The sequence below is a fragment of the Grammomys surdaster genome, unplaced genomic scaffold (assembly GCF_004785775.1).
Source record: "Grammomys surdaster isolate TR1022 unplaced genomic scaffold, NIH_TR_1.0 125876, whole genome shotgun sequence".
In the NCBI taxonomy this organism is placed as follows: domain Eukaryota; kingdom Metazoa; phylum Chordata; class Mammalia; order Rodentia; family Muridae; genus Grammomys; species Grammomys surdaster.
In genome coordinates, this window is record NW_021620701.1 from 1,950,049 (window position 1) to 1,964,931 (window position 14,883).

At 45.4% G+C, this 14,883-nt stretch overlaps 1 protein-coding gene across 1 annotated transcript in view; it reads left to right on the forward strand.

The window, feature by feature from the left end:
• Positions 1–14,254, forward strand: part of Btf3 (basic transcription factor 3) — a 27,818-nt gene extending 13,564 nt beyond the window's left edge. Inside the window, exon 5 of the mRNA XM_028752045.1 lies at positions 14,087–14,254. Coding sequence (XP_028607878.1) covers positions 14,087–14,254 — 168 coding nt within the window. The remainder of the gene's footprint in view (positions 1–14,086) is intronic.
• The last annotated feature ends 629 nt before the right edge of the window (positions 14,255–14,883 follow it).

Below are 14,883 nucleotides of genomic sequence, written 5' to 3' on the forward strand. Positions count from 1 at the left end.
GTGTGTGTGTGTGTATGTGTGTGTGGTGTGGTATGGTATGTGTGTGGTGTGTGTGTGTGTGTGTGTGTGATTGCAGCAGTTGCACCATGCTGGACCACATCTTGTTTTATTCAACACCCATTCCTTGACAACTCGCTATCAATGCTTGTTTTTAATTTGTTTACATTTATTTTTTGTGTGCTTGGGTTTTATGCACGTGTATGCGTGTGTGCTGACATGAGCACACAACGGCCACAGCACTCATGTGGAAGTCTAAGAAAGACTCACAGCAGGAGTTAGTCTTCACCTTCCACCATGAGGGACTTGAGGATTGAACTCAGGTCACCTTGGCAGCAAGTGTGCCCTCATCACCAAGCCACCTTCAGGCCACAGTTTTCTTTGTTTTGGTTTTTATTTTGTTTTGTTTTGTTTTTGTTCGTTTGTTTTTGGGTTTTTTGTTTTTTGTTTTGTTTTGATCAGTTTTGAGATAGTCTTGCTATGTAGCCCAGGCTGATCTTGAACTTGTGACCGTCTGCCTCCCCCCATCCCACAACCTGGCCTATCAATGATATTTTTCATACTTTTTCCTTATATACCCAGGTTTGATGTACCACGAAGTCTCTGTCCTTTATGTCCTGAAACCTCAGTGGCACTCAGGGCTCCCTCCAGGGCTCAGCTCCAGTTCCAGCTCCTTCATTTCCATGTCCCCTATCACCAGTCCTCGCTGATCTCTCTCAAATTTAATTTCTAATTATTGCTATCCCACCGCCCGTTGCCCTATTTACAGTGGAAATTCCTTGAAGGTAGAGACCGTATCCTGTATACACTTCAGAGTCAGGCCAACCTGCGTCACAATGCTGGCTTGTTTACTTTATAGCTACATGATCTAGGGCAAGTCGGGTCCTTTCCTGGAACGTCTGTCCTAACAACGGGCACCTTGCAGGACTTGAGGATAGAGAGAGGATATGCAAAATAGCCAGTGGCTGGCACATGCCAGAGGTCAACCCCTCCCCATCCGTAGACTCACCCACTTTGGAAACAGACTTGGTGTAAAGACGTTTGTGAGTGTGTGTGTGTGTGTGTGTGTGTGTGTGTGGTGACACATACTTGCAGGCTTTGTAGCTCTCCCGAAGGTGATCCCAACAACAATCGCAGCGACGACAGCTCCGAGCACGAGGAATACCCCACAGAAAGTCAGAAGACATTTTCTCATGAGAAGGCAGCTGTGACCTGTCACAGCAACACACATAGACATGAAAGAGAGCCATTATTGAAGAGCAGAGGCCCCTGGGAGATACAGGGCTCACCAGCCAAGCATTCCCCATGGCTTCCTTAGAATAGAACCCTCGATGTGCCTCAGCCAGAGTTACACTGGTGGTTCTCCTATCTATGGCTTCCTATCCCATCCTCAGGAAGCCAGCACTATGAGGGCCTTTCTGGTAGATGTGACGACGAAACTACAAGAAGCTTAAAGAGACAGGATCCACTGAGGTGAAGTGACTCCTTAGGTGTCTGGGGCTATATGCGCCCTCAAACTTGTCTTCTGGTCGATAGCTAGTAGGAGCTACTTCTGCTATGACATGGTTTCCAAAGCCTAGTTTTTAGGCTACCCACATCAGACTATGGAAGGAAATGAGAACTCCAGAGCGCTATGCCAGATCTGCAGAACTGATTCTTTGTGGAGCTAGGTTAGGGATGTGCACATTTGATGAGCAGACCTTGAGAACAGCCGCTCTGTGCCCAGACAAGAGGCAGGCTGTGATCCCAGGAGCACATAAGGTGCTGAGTTGGCAGTTTCTGGAGTAAACAGCCATAGGGAGGGAGCTTCATCTAACTGGGTAAACTGAGTCACTAAGAAGGGGTGTGGGGCTCAGGTTGCTGAGTCAGAGCCACAGCTACACCACTTTCAGCAGACAGTCATGCTCACCTGATCTTAAGATACCCCACTGGCCAACCTCCTAAACCCCTGCGTGGCTAAGCCTTCCCCAGCAGTGTGGCTAGGCAGCTGTGGGACCTCCTGAGCCCTGACCTAGCCTCCTTTGCCCTTGGGAATATGCAGCACATGTTCATGGGAGACAGAAGTGCTGTGCATTCAAGGAACTTTTCCCAGGCACTGACCTAGAGCAAAAATAAAAATGCTTTGTATGCCGCCTTTCACCAGGGCTTGGGTGCTAGCAGCTCTGCCTCCCTCTGTGCATATTCAGTGTATCGTTGAAGGTTCAGAGGCCCCGAGTATTCCAGTCAGTAGTGGTAGAAATGTGGTAGATCACAATCAGAGATTCCACAGCACAAACTACATTTCAGTCTCACTGAGCCAGATCACAGACCTATGAGCCCTTGCTCCCTAAGCTGGGGCCTCCCCTCCTTTAGCTGGGGCTATACTTGCTGCAGGTGCTGTGGCTTTCAAAGACTCCCATATGGCTCTGAAGTATCACTGTTGAAACTCTGGGACACTGAAGAAAGCTTTAGGTACAAAGACTGTTCTACAGAGTGTAATTGGTCACAGGAAATGTGTTTGATAGTGCTAAACCCTACCCCCAACATCTACTCACTAAAGGTAGGTAGCAATTTTACGTAGATTAGGTTCATGAATTTGTAAAACAGTCATATAGTCAGAGCTGTTCAACCTTTGTGTGTGTGTGTGCATGTGTGTGTGTGTTCGTGGGTGCACACCTTGGAATACGTATGGAAGTCAGGGGACACTTTTGTAGAGTTGATCTTTTCCTTCCACGTCTACTTGGCTTCCAGGCTCTAACTCAGTCCTCTAGGTTTTAGTGATAGATGCCTTTACTGCTGCCCAAACCGTTGACATGGCAACATGATGTCATCTAGAGTTTCTATTCGAGAACCACACAACCAAAGTATGACAAAACCAAACCAAACAATGAAATAAAGACAAAGCCCAATACCATCTCATAATCTCTTAGTGATGATATTATGTTGGCCCACATCAAAGTATCCTCAAAGTAGGGTATGGTGGCATGTTTGCCTGTAATATCGACACTTGGGGGACTGAGGCAGAAGGGTAGCACGTTGAGCATCCAGGGTTACACAGCTGGAAGACCTTGTCAAGGAAGGAAAGAAGGAAGGAATGGAAGAAGAGAGTGAGGGATGGAGGAAGACATACTTACGACCTGGTTAAATATACAGTGTGTTTGTGATTGTATGTGTGGTAGTTATATCATGTTAGACACAGTTATGGGCTGCTTATTGTTTTCATTTGGAAATTAAGCATGACATAAGGAGAGATATGACTGTGTGTCAAGCTGACAAGGGATGACTTGTGATGGCTATTTTTAGTTGTCAACTTGGCTCCATCTGGAGTAAACTAAAATCCGAATGACTGAGCACACTTGTGAGGGATGTTTATTTTCTGAATTAAGCCATTTGAAGTGGGAAGAGCCACCTCAAATCTGGATATTTGAAGTGGGAGGATCCACCTCAACCTGGGCCACATCTCCTGCTGGCGGCCTCTAAAAGGACACGGAAGAAGGTAGTGCCTGCTCTCACCTCGATGGCAAGGTATATGCAGCACAAACTACACTAGCATCAGAGCCTACTTCCAGAGCACACTGAAGACCAGCCAAGACATCCAGGCTTGTGGACTGAACAGCTACTGGATTCTTGGACTGTTCTTAGCTGGACTAACTGGACTGCAGCCTGGAAGTCATTCTAATAATCCCCTTTCTCTATATAGTGATTCGTTCTGTAGATTCTGTCACTGACTAGTACACTCTTCCAGAATGCTCCCTAGGGTTTTATGGTTGTCTAACCCTTCAGCAGCAAAATAACTAAATGAAACACAATTAGCCATCCTCCATTTCATATTTATTTATGAGTTATATACCTATACTAGCCTACACACACACACACACACACACACACACACACACACAGTAAACATTGTGCAAACTAGAAACTTAAGGATGAGATCAACTGATCTATACAAAAGCAGAGTTTCTAATGTTGTCTTTCCCAACCCTGCTGAGTCCTTGCACCCAGGCCTCTCAGTTGAGATTTCTTTTAAATGCTGTAATTGTGAGTGTCAAACTAGAAAAGAATCTGACTCAACAAAATGCTGCTTATTAAGCACCGGATTTTCAAGGGTGTCCAAAGATCTGATGCAAATGCAAACAAAAGAAATGCATAAAAAATAGAAGAGGGAGAGAGAGTTACACAGGTTTCCTTCCAAAGGATGAGGAGCTTGCCTAGGCCTGAAGGAGCTGGCACTGGGAGATGGCAAAGATGTGAAGTGCAAATTCCCTCATAAATCGCTTGGCAGAAGCAGATATGTATTCGCGCGCGCACGCGCGTGTACACACACACACACACACACACACACACACACACACACACACACACAGGGCAAGACTTTCATATGTCCAGCTGAAGAGCTCATTTCCTCATTTGGCCTCTGGGCAGCATCCAACGCAACCCCAGCTATGCGCTCAAGAGGGCAGCAGAGAGCAACTAACGATCCCCGATTCCGCTGCCTCCCGACCAGCTCTTTTGCGTGTTAAGGAGCCTCACAGTATAAAGACTGGGCGGACCCGGAAATACATAATATGCTAGTGGGGATGACAGATCAGCACCTTTAAAGCCTTTGGATGTAAATCTCCAGCCGCTTGCTTCTGCTTTTGCAACGAGTTTTCCACTTGGTAACCAGGGGAGGGGTGTGGATGAGTTCAAATACTCTGCCTCACTTTCAGCGAGCGCCTGTGAGGTGGCAGCATTTACTTGTCCAACCTTTAACAGTTTGTGACAGAGTTAGACTTGAAGCCAAATGTTTAAAAAACAGACTGAATTTAGCTTTCCTTGTGGTGATGAATTACCCAGCGTCTCTGAAGCTTTTCTACAAGATGGCAACTTCGGTTTGTTATGATGGTGCCCTAGCACACTCTGATGCATTCAAATGACTCCGTGAAAGACTGTGAACAGGGCTGAGATGACTTGCTGTGCACACAGGCATTGTTGGTTGTAGTTCGAAGCTCACAAGCTAAAGTATAAGGTCAGCCACGACCCAGCCTTCTCTGACCTCGAAGGTGGCCAGGCAGTTTCTGCAGAACAACGCTATCCATTATGTTAAATGAGCATTCAAATTTTCTAGTCTATTAGCTTCGTGGAATTTGATTTTAACCTTGTTCTGTAATTATATACCAATTGCCAAGGTGTGAACGTTTGTGTGCCTCCAAAACGTGTATGTGACAAAGTGTTCAGATGAAGAAGGATCCTCTAGAGCAGTGGTTCTTACCCTTCCTAGTGCTTCGACCCAATACCTCATGTTGTGGTGACCCCCAACTGTAAAATTATTTCCATGTTATGACAGAACTTTAGTTTTGATTCGTAATGTAAATATATAATATATAATCAGTAAAAAAGTCGTTTGACCCAAAGGGGTCGCGACCCACAGATTAAGAACCGTTGCCCTAGAAAGACTATTCTATCTTCATGAACAATGTTCATTAAAAAAAAATAATCTAGACTTCAGGGGCTGGAGAGATGGCTCAGTGGTGAAGACCACAGGCTGTTCTTCCAGAGGTCCTGAGTTCAATTCCCACTACCTACCTGGTGGCTCATGACCATCTAGGGATCTGATGCCCACTTAGGCATGCAGGTGGACATTCAGCACAGCACTCACATGTTTAAAAAAAACTTACAAGAAAGGGGTTAAAAATTAAAAAAAAAATCATCTAGCACTCTCTGCCTGGGAGGTAGCAGAGAGAAGGAGATGTCTTGGCAGCAGGGAACAATCCCTCACCAGACGCTGGACTCTAGAACTTGTATTACAAAATAGTCTGTTGTATTTAGTTAAGGCAACCTGGATAAGCATCTACAAACATGATGCTTATGGCTTTGTGCATATAATAAAGTTAAAAATGGTAGCAACATGGTGGTAATTAGGGACCCACAATCGTTTCCCAGGAACTCAAAATAACCAGTTGATTTGCAGGTTTGAGGAACCAGGGTAGGGTCCTTGCTTGCCTTTCCCACTAGGGGGCGCCTCATTAGCGAGCGCGGGCATTTCTCCAGTAACAGAAGCCCTAACTTTTCCCTTACTGCAAGCCCACCTTCAGATCAGCTTGTCAACTCCTTCTGAGAAAAGCTTTGGCTCCCGTGTAGTGGAATTATCTTATTTTACACATAAAGGGCCCAAGGATCAGTTGAATAAAGTGAGGGTATACTTCAAGCTCACCACAGGGACACAGACCCTATAGCAAGAGTTCAGAGAAACTGAATCTCACGGGCCCATAGACATCCTGTTTCAAATGTGAAAGACCAGACTGAGGGGGCAGGGCTGGAGGCGTGATTCTTCAATACAGAGTTCCCATAGGCCAACGAGGCACAAGAATGTTAGCATCAGAGCCTCCTCTCTCCCCAAGCATGGGATACATAGTGGTGGGGAGGCTGAAGAAGCCCGGAGCGAATGTGCATTGCTGTCAAGGCCAATGCGCAGACTCATTGTGGCTAGTGAAATCTTTCTTGGGCTCAGGGAATGGGCAAAACCTTCCTCTGGTCCTTGTGCGGATGCTGGCAGTGTGCAACCCAGAGGCCAAGTCTGCTCCCCTATAGGGACATCTAATTGAGACCAGCTAACCCCTCCCACTGTGCTGTACATAGCAGATGTGCTAGGTTCTGGGTTGCGTTCTCCTTGGTGCCTCTTCATCAGATCCCAGCTTTTCTGTCCTTGTGTTTCTCCTTTCTCTAACCCTTCATCGCCCAGTCAACAACCAAGCTATGTTGGACGGGACAAGCCTGATGCTGGACTTGAGTCTGCCAAGGAAAAGCTGGGTGAGCTCCAGCAATGGCTACACGGCCCACCCCTCTTACTTTTGTCCTGCTCCCCTTTTCTAAGACACCTGGGCCTGTGGGAACACTCCATGTCATCCCCGATGAGTATTTATAACACTAACACTTCTAGAGCCTCAGCCCAACTTTGGAGCATCCAGAGGCAATGCCTAGGACTGTGTATTTAATGAGTGTCCCAGATCACTGTTGTCCCCTGGAAAACAGGATTAGATGGGTAGGCTCTAAAATTTGTGGTCAGCATAAGCTCCTGGTTCACTGCACATAAGTATGAGAAGCTGATCCTGGAGGTCCTCTCAGTCATTCACAGTAAAGACAGAGCTGTCAGATGTATTAGTGAGTCACTCAGCCAGGCTAAGGAACTGGGAGAACAAGACAGGCCTGTTTTAATCAGAGGGAGGACTCCTGTGAATCCAGGAATGTGATGTGTTGAAGGATGGGTGGAGGGTTACAGGGAGACGAAGACTGGGGGCAGTGGAGTGCCAAGAACAGCAGTCTTCTAAGGCTGAGGCAGGCGTGGGTAGGAGGTCTGCAATGGAGGCAGCTGCATCCGAGAGACCAGCTCTGTCCCCTCAATTCATAGGAAAGGCGTTTGCCCACTTGGTATATGAGCTGGTGGTAGCTCAGCTTCAGAGGAATCAACTGGACTTTCCTGGTGACATGTCCTGACATGCAGACTTCTATTAGTACACTTTACTTTGCTGCAATCAAGTGCTGAAGGCAAACTGTGTGTGTGTGTGTGTGTTTAGCTCTGGAGCTCAAGGTCATGACACCAGCACTGGCTGAGCCCATGACAAGACAGAGGTTGTCACAACAGTGGGAGTGCATGTGAAAGGAAGAGAATCTATCCTCAAACAGAAAGCCAGAGCCGCTCGGAGATCACCCTTGTTTCTATAGCAACCTCCTCTTCTTCTCAGAGCTTAGAGGACCCATGAGCGTTCTCTTATCCCTTCTCATGGATCAGCCCTGAGTGTACTGAGAACTTCACGGTTGACCTGATTTCTTAAAGTCTCCATCAGCTCTCAGCTCCGCCACCACAGGAAACAAAGTCCCAGCCTGTGACCCTTTGGGGACAAATAAAATCCATACTATAGCAGAGGTCAAGTTCACGTATCTCTGTGGACAGTGGCATTGTCCTGTCAGAAACAGACACGTGGAGATGAGGGGTGTGAAGGGACAGTAATTGTGAACTCTTGTTAAGACAAGGAAGAAGGCTTCCGCCAAGACAACTACAACAGGCAAAAAGACAGACTCCCAACTCTACGTATTACAGAGAAAGCTGAGAGTGTGAGCATGCAAGCAGAGGGGGACCAGGCAACATGACATGACAAACCAGCACATGACACTAGCGGGTGAATTGTCACTAACTGGTTTATGTAAGATTTTGTGCTGAAACCGAGCTTAGCAGGTGTACCGGTGTGAATGAGAATGGCCCCCAGAGGCTCGTATGCTTGAATGCTTGCTCCCCAGTTGGCAGAACTATTTGAGAAGGATTAGGAGGTGTGGCCTTGTTGGAGGAGGTGTGCCACTAGGGTTGGGGCTTCTGTTCCCAATTAGCTTTCTTTCTGCCTCGAGCTTGTGATGAGGTGTAAGTTCTCTGCTCCAGTGTCATGCCTCCTGTCCATAAGTTACCTTGGTCATGGTGTCTTTTCACACAGACCAATATCTACGAGTGCAGGCAGAGGTCAAGGAAGTGGGCCTAGTTACAGAATCAGGTGAGCCTGACTGTGGTTGTTTAAAGAGAAAGTCCTTGTCTGAGACTGAGATTTCCTTCACTTTAAGTCAATCCCAAGTTAGTGAGAATATGTATCTTTCTGTCAAGCTACAAAGCTTTAAGGATAAAACACTCTCCTTAGGTGAATGTAGAAACTGGACTTAGGCTTGTCTGGCTCAACAGAGTGATATAGTAATAGAATGGCAGTCACAACCACACTCCTCTCATTGAGTACTTACTGTAGGCCGGTAACTTTAGGTATATTATTTCAAATCCTTAAAACAACCGTGCCAAGAAGATGTGCCCTTAGCTTTACTGTTGAAGAGAGGAAACCAAGACTTTAAAAACACTGTGAGAACCAGGAGTTTGATCCAGATACTTGATTTTAAAAGCTCCATTTCTTTTCGCTGTGTTGTAAATCTTATATGTAAATACTTTGTTTGTTTGTTGTTTATGTTGGTTTTGTCAAGACAGGATTTTTCTATGTAGATCTGGCTGTCATAGAATTCACTCTATAGACCAGGCTGGCCTCAAACTCAGAGATCCGACTGCCTCTACCCGTAGCTCTGGAGTGCTGGGATTAAAGGCGTGCACCGCCGCCATCTGGCTACATAAAGATTGTAAGTGGAATCATTTATAAGATAAACGAGCAGATGAGTAGATAACTAAAGTGGATTTCCAAATTAAAGGACTCTGTCTTTTCAAGGATCTTACAAAACTGTATTTAATTAATTAGTTAATTTGGGCAGGGTCTCACTATGTAGCCCTGGCTTGCCTGAAATTAGCTCTGTTGTATAGACCAGGCTGTCCTTAAATTACCAGATATCTGCCTGCCTCTATTTCCTCGCACTGGGATTAAAGGTGTGTGCACCAGTCTGTCTGCCTGTTTACTGTGGCTGGAATGTGTATTAGGATCGGTTGCTTGACTCTAAGATTCTTGACTCTTATAGCAAGGCAGGTGAACAGTGGACAGCCGAGGACTTGGATCCCTGGGATGAAGACACTGTCACTGTGCCAGTGTCCTGGAGTTGCTGGTCAAGATGATGAAAAGGGAGAAAGCTTGTCACACAGACAGGCTCCCTCTCTGCCTCAGCCTGGAGCCCGTGGTGACAGGCTGTTCCCAGAAATGCGCCTTTGACTTGAGTGGCCAGAAATATTAAGAGCTAACTCAAATTTGGCTCCAACTCTAGTGAAAAAGGCTAAACAGAATCTTTCTGTTGGGAAATAGCTCAGGATGATTTCTGTTGCTTTTCCAGCTCCTCAAAGCTAAGCCTTTCAGCTCCAGAACGTTGTCTTGAATTCTTTGTAATACACTTCTGTCTTCAGCTGCTCAGGATTAGCACAAACTCAGCATTTTTATTCTGGGGTCACTGACTGGCCCGTTCCAGGTCCCGTTGACATTTCAGCTGCCTTTGAACTGTTGCCTCTTCTGTCTGCATGGAATGGGTCAAGGCTTATTAACTTCTCTGAAGACTGGCTGGCTTTCCAGGGACTTTCAGTGGTACTGACTTGCGTGCTTATAACTATGCAGTGAGGACAGACTGACAGACAGCTGAAGCGCAAGAGAAGGGAATCACTTTCTGCCCAGCGTCAAGTACATTTTTGTGAGTTTCTAGGTACACCACAGACCCAGAAAGTTCTAGAAGTGCTGACATGTGATAGTTCAGGTTACAGTAAATAAATTTAGGAGTTTCTATGCTTGTTTGTTATGGAGAAGTTTCTGGAGATCAACTTTGGAAAAGTGAATCAATCTTGGTTTTAAGGAGACGGATCGAAGACATGTCTGCCCCCTTCCTGTCACGTTAGCGAGGACAAGTGGGAGGAGTGCAAACATGATTGATGTGTAAGAAAAAGTGGCTGACACACTGTGTTTCGGCTACGGTACATGGTGACTGAACGTGGAGGAAGGGAGCTGGAGAGATGGCTCAGTGGTTAAGAACACTGGTGGTTTTTCCAGTTCCCAGCAACCACCTGGTGGCTCATAACCAATTATAATGAATTCTGATACCTTCTTCTGGCATGCAGTGGGTATGCAGATAGAGCACTCATATATAAAATAAATACATTTTTAGAAAGAAAGAAAGAAAGAAAGAAAGAAAGAAAGAAAGAAAGAGAGAGAGAGAGAGAGAGAGGAGGGAAGGGAGGGAGGGAGGGAGGGAGGGAGGGAGGGAGGGAGGGAGGGAGGAAGGAAGGAAGGAAGGAAGGAAGGAAGGAAGAAGGAAGAAGGAAGGAGAGAAAGAAAGTGGAGCACCTGTGACCTCAGAGTGTAGTTTGGTGAAGGCTAAGGATGGCCTTCATAACTGTGATGAACAGCCAGCTAGTTGGTCCTCAACCTTCAGAAATCCTCAAGGATGAGGGGAGTGTTGTGGAGGCAGGATCAGGAGAGTCATTAGGAATGGAGCTTGGGAGTCTGAATAACAGTTGGAATTTAGGGCCTTGTCTCTCTCTAGGCTGCCAGGCAACTTAATCTTTATGCACAGAAGAGAGAGACGTGTTTTCTAGAGAACGAAGGAGCTCTGGGTTTAACAGCATTCTGGAGGGGAGGATGAGTCAGAAAGTAGAAAACAAGCTACCTGCAAGTCTACCTGCCAACTCCAGATCTGTCCCCATGGTCAAGGATGAGGGAACCTTTCCCCTTAGATTAAGTTCTGTGTGTTTTAAGTTAAGCTGGAGGTCCTTGAGATCCCACCCAGGCAGAATGTATCAGTTACCTTTCCATTGCTGTGATAAAGCACCATGACCAAGACACAAGTTCGAGTCCATCATTGTCATGTCAGGGAAGCATGGCCGCAGACAGGCCCGGTGGCGGAAGCAGTAAGCTGAGACGTTGGTATTCTTAAATATTTATTTTATATGTATGAACGCTTTGATCACATGTATGTCTGTGTACTATGTGCATTCTAGAACTGGAGTTATGGACAGTTGTAATCTGCTCCATGGATGCTGGGAATCAAACCCACACCCTCTGCAAGAACAAGTACTTCCAACCACTAAGCTATCTCTCCATCCCCGAGGATGGCTTGTTTGCTGGCTGGCTTTTTTTCTATCAAGAAACAGCTTAAAGCCTTCATATAAAATTTTTTTTTCAAAACTAACTCTTTGAAAGATCTAATTTTAAATGACATATATGCATGTGTGTCTGTGTGTGGGGTATGTACACACAAGTACACAAGTGCAGGTGTTTGTGAAGGCCAGAAGAGGTCATCGGATCCCCTGGAGCTGGAGCTACAGGCACTTGTGGGCCACCAGACTTATGTTCTTTTTTTTTTTTGGTTTTTTTTTTTTTTTTTTTTTTTGGTTTTTCGAGACAAGGTTTCTCTGTGTAGCCCTGGCTGTCCTAGAACTCACTCTGTAGACAAGGCTGGTCTCGAACTCAGAAATCCACCTGTCTCTGCCTCCCAAGTGCTGAGATTAAAGGCGTGCGCCACCACCGCCCTACACAGCATATGCTCTTTAACCAGTGAGCTGAAATTAGTTCTTGTTTAGTTTTCTATCGCTTTAAATAGGTCACTATGTATGGCGGTCACTTTGCCTGCTGGGATTAGTCCCTGGATCCTTGCAGACTCAGAGATATGTGGATTTTTCAAGTCCTTTCTATAAAATGGCATAGTGTTTACATATATCCTACATTCATCTTTCTGAATACTTTATCTCAAGATTACTCATAATACTGCATACAATTTAACTGCTGGGTAAATAGCTACAGTATTAACTTATTTGAAGAATAAATGCAAAGAAAAAAGTTCTGTGGCTGTTCAATACAGATGCAGTTTTTCCTCAAGTATTTTAAATGTGCAGTTGATTGAATCTGCAGATGTGGGGCAACCATATTTCATTAAATTTAAGGGGTCTCCTCTCCTTCTTCCTCCCTCTCCCTCCCCCTCTCTCTCCTTCTTTTCTTCTGTCTCTTTCTGTTTCTGTCTCTGTCTCTGTCTCTATCTCTGTCTATCTCTCTCTCTGTGTCTCTCTCTGTGTCTCTCTCCCTCCCTCTCTCTCCCCCTCTCTCTCCTTCTTCTGTTTCTCTCTGTCTCTCTCTGTCTCTTTCCCCCCTCTCTGATAGGTTCTTACATTGTAACCCAGGCTGAAAATCATCATATGACCCACACAGCCCCCAGCTTCAGTCTGCTGAGAGAAAAAGGCATCTTGATCCTAACAGCTGTCAGTGGAATGTCCTGTCACTACATATTGACTGCTACCTGGTAGCCCTGTATGAAGCCAGGCACCTGACCCTGTATTCAGAGCTTACTTCTGATTTCAGAGCTTAAGGGAGAGGGGAGGTGTAATACTGAATTGTTGAAATAGGGTATATTGAATAAAAAATTATAGACTATTTTACATAAATATTGTATTAGACAAAAAGCCTGATTCTTTCCCTTTAAGATCTATTGTGAGTTACTAGATTCTCCTGACACACCATGCTGGTAGACTATCACCATAGCACAAGAAAGTGACAACTAAGCAGCTCTCCTTCTCAGGAAAAGCACACAACTGCCTTCTTCCTGCAAATATGGCAGGCTCTTAGGTCAGTGGATATATTCTTACTATCCTCTTTTCTTTTTTCCTTCTGGAAAATGTAGATAACAAAGGTATCTTTTGTAAAAGATGAAAGGAAGTTTGCGTCTTGGACAATGAACCCAGATCTGTGCATAGCAGATGAAGTAGGGCTCCAGCTTAGTAGGGCAGCATCTGGGACTTCCTCCAATGTCTTTCCCTTGAGGGACAAGACTTGGAATGACTGTTCCAGAGCCTGACCAAATCTTCTCTAAAGGACTGTAACTTGGTGAGATCTTAGTTCCTAAAGGTAAATAGAATAGTCTGATCCTGTGAAAAGCTTGCTCAGGTACAGGTCATTAAAACTGATCTCCTTTGGAAAAAATGTGAATTTTATTGTTTTGTTAATGGTTTATCCTATTTATAAATTATGAGGCAAAATAAAAAAGCTTAACTATATCTTACCTGGAGATAGCTCGTGTTCAAGTATGTTGACAACTGTGGTGGCTTGCATATGCTTGTCAGAGGGAGAGGCACTATTAAGAGGTGTGGCCTTGTTGGAAGAAGTGTGTCATTGTGTTTGTGAACTTTAAGACCCCCATTCTAGCTGCCTGGAAGCCAATTTTCTTTTAGTATCCTTCAGATGAAGATGTAGAATTCTCAGCAACTCCTGCACCATGGTTACCTGGACACTGTCAGGCTCCTGCCTTGATGATGTTGGACTGAATCTCGGAACCTATAAGCCAGCTCCAATTAAATGTTGTCCTTATAAGAGCTGCCTTGTCTATTCACAGCTGTAAATAAAGCAATAACCTAATTAAAATCAATCTTTGGCTGGGCATGGTGGCACATATCTTTAATCCCAGTTCTTGGGTGATTGAGTAAGGGAGTACTCAATTTATCTCTATAAATCCAAGGTCAGCCTGGTCTACATAATAAATTCCAAATAAACAAGTAAACACCATCTTTAATGAAGCTGTCCCATGTGTGATGTGCAGGTGTCAGTACATGAATGTTGACATTTATAGGAAGTTGACTACTGGGATGGCTGGCAGGGGATAGGGCTGTGACACTATGTGTATGACCTTTGGTCCTCAGGTGCTACAAAGGAAGGAATCTGATGTGGGCTCCAGCTTGCTTGTTCTTGTCTTCCAGAGAAGGATTCCAACAAGTTCCAACCTAGCCCATACTAATTTTGGGGGCCTTTGGGCCACTAGTCACAATGAGGAGAAGTTATTGGACAGCTCCCAAGACATGACTGAATGATTCCTGCCTAGCAAGGCTCTTCCAGTTATTTTTGAAAAGAAGAGGAGGAGGAGGAAGAAGAAAAAGAAGAGGGAGATGGAGCGACTGCTCAAAGGTTAGGAGTGCTGGCCCCTCTTCTAGAAGATCAGGGCTATTCTCAGCACCCATATGACAACTCACAACCTTCCATAACTTTAGTCCCAGGAGATCTGAGGCCCATTTCTGGTCTCCATGGTACACAGACATACATGCAGGCAAAACACTCACACACATAAAGTTTCAAAAGAATAAAAGCAGACATGTTACCTCTTTTATGATGCTGATCTGAAGGCACATCTGCTGCAGTAGGAAGAAAAGATACTCCTGTCGCCTGAAAGAGAAGGCACCGCCTTGACCACACAGATGACCATGATACAAATGTGCTATGGAGTAGACTGGAATACATAGGCCTCTAAGTGAGGCTGCTACGTGTGTGTGTGTGTGTGTGTGTGTGGTGTGTGTGGTGTGGTGTGTGGTGTGTGTGTGTGTGTGGTGTGTGTGTGTGGTGTGTGTGTGTGGTGTGTGGTGTGTGTGGTGTGTGTGGTGTGTGTGTGTGGTGTGTGTGGGGAGTGTGTGTATGTGGTGTGTGGTGTGTGTGTGTGTGGTGTGTG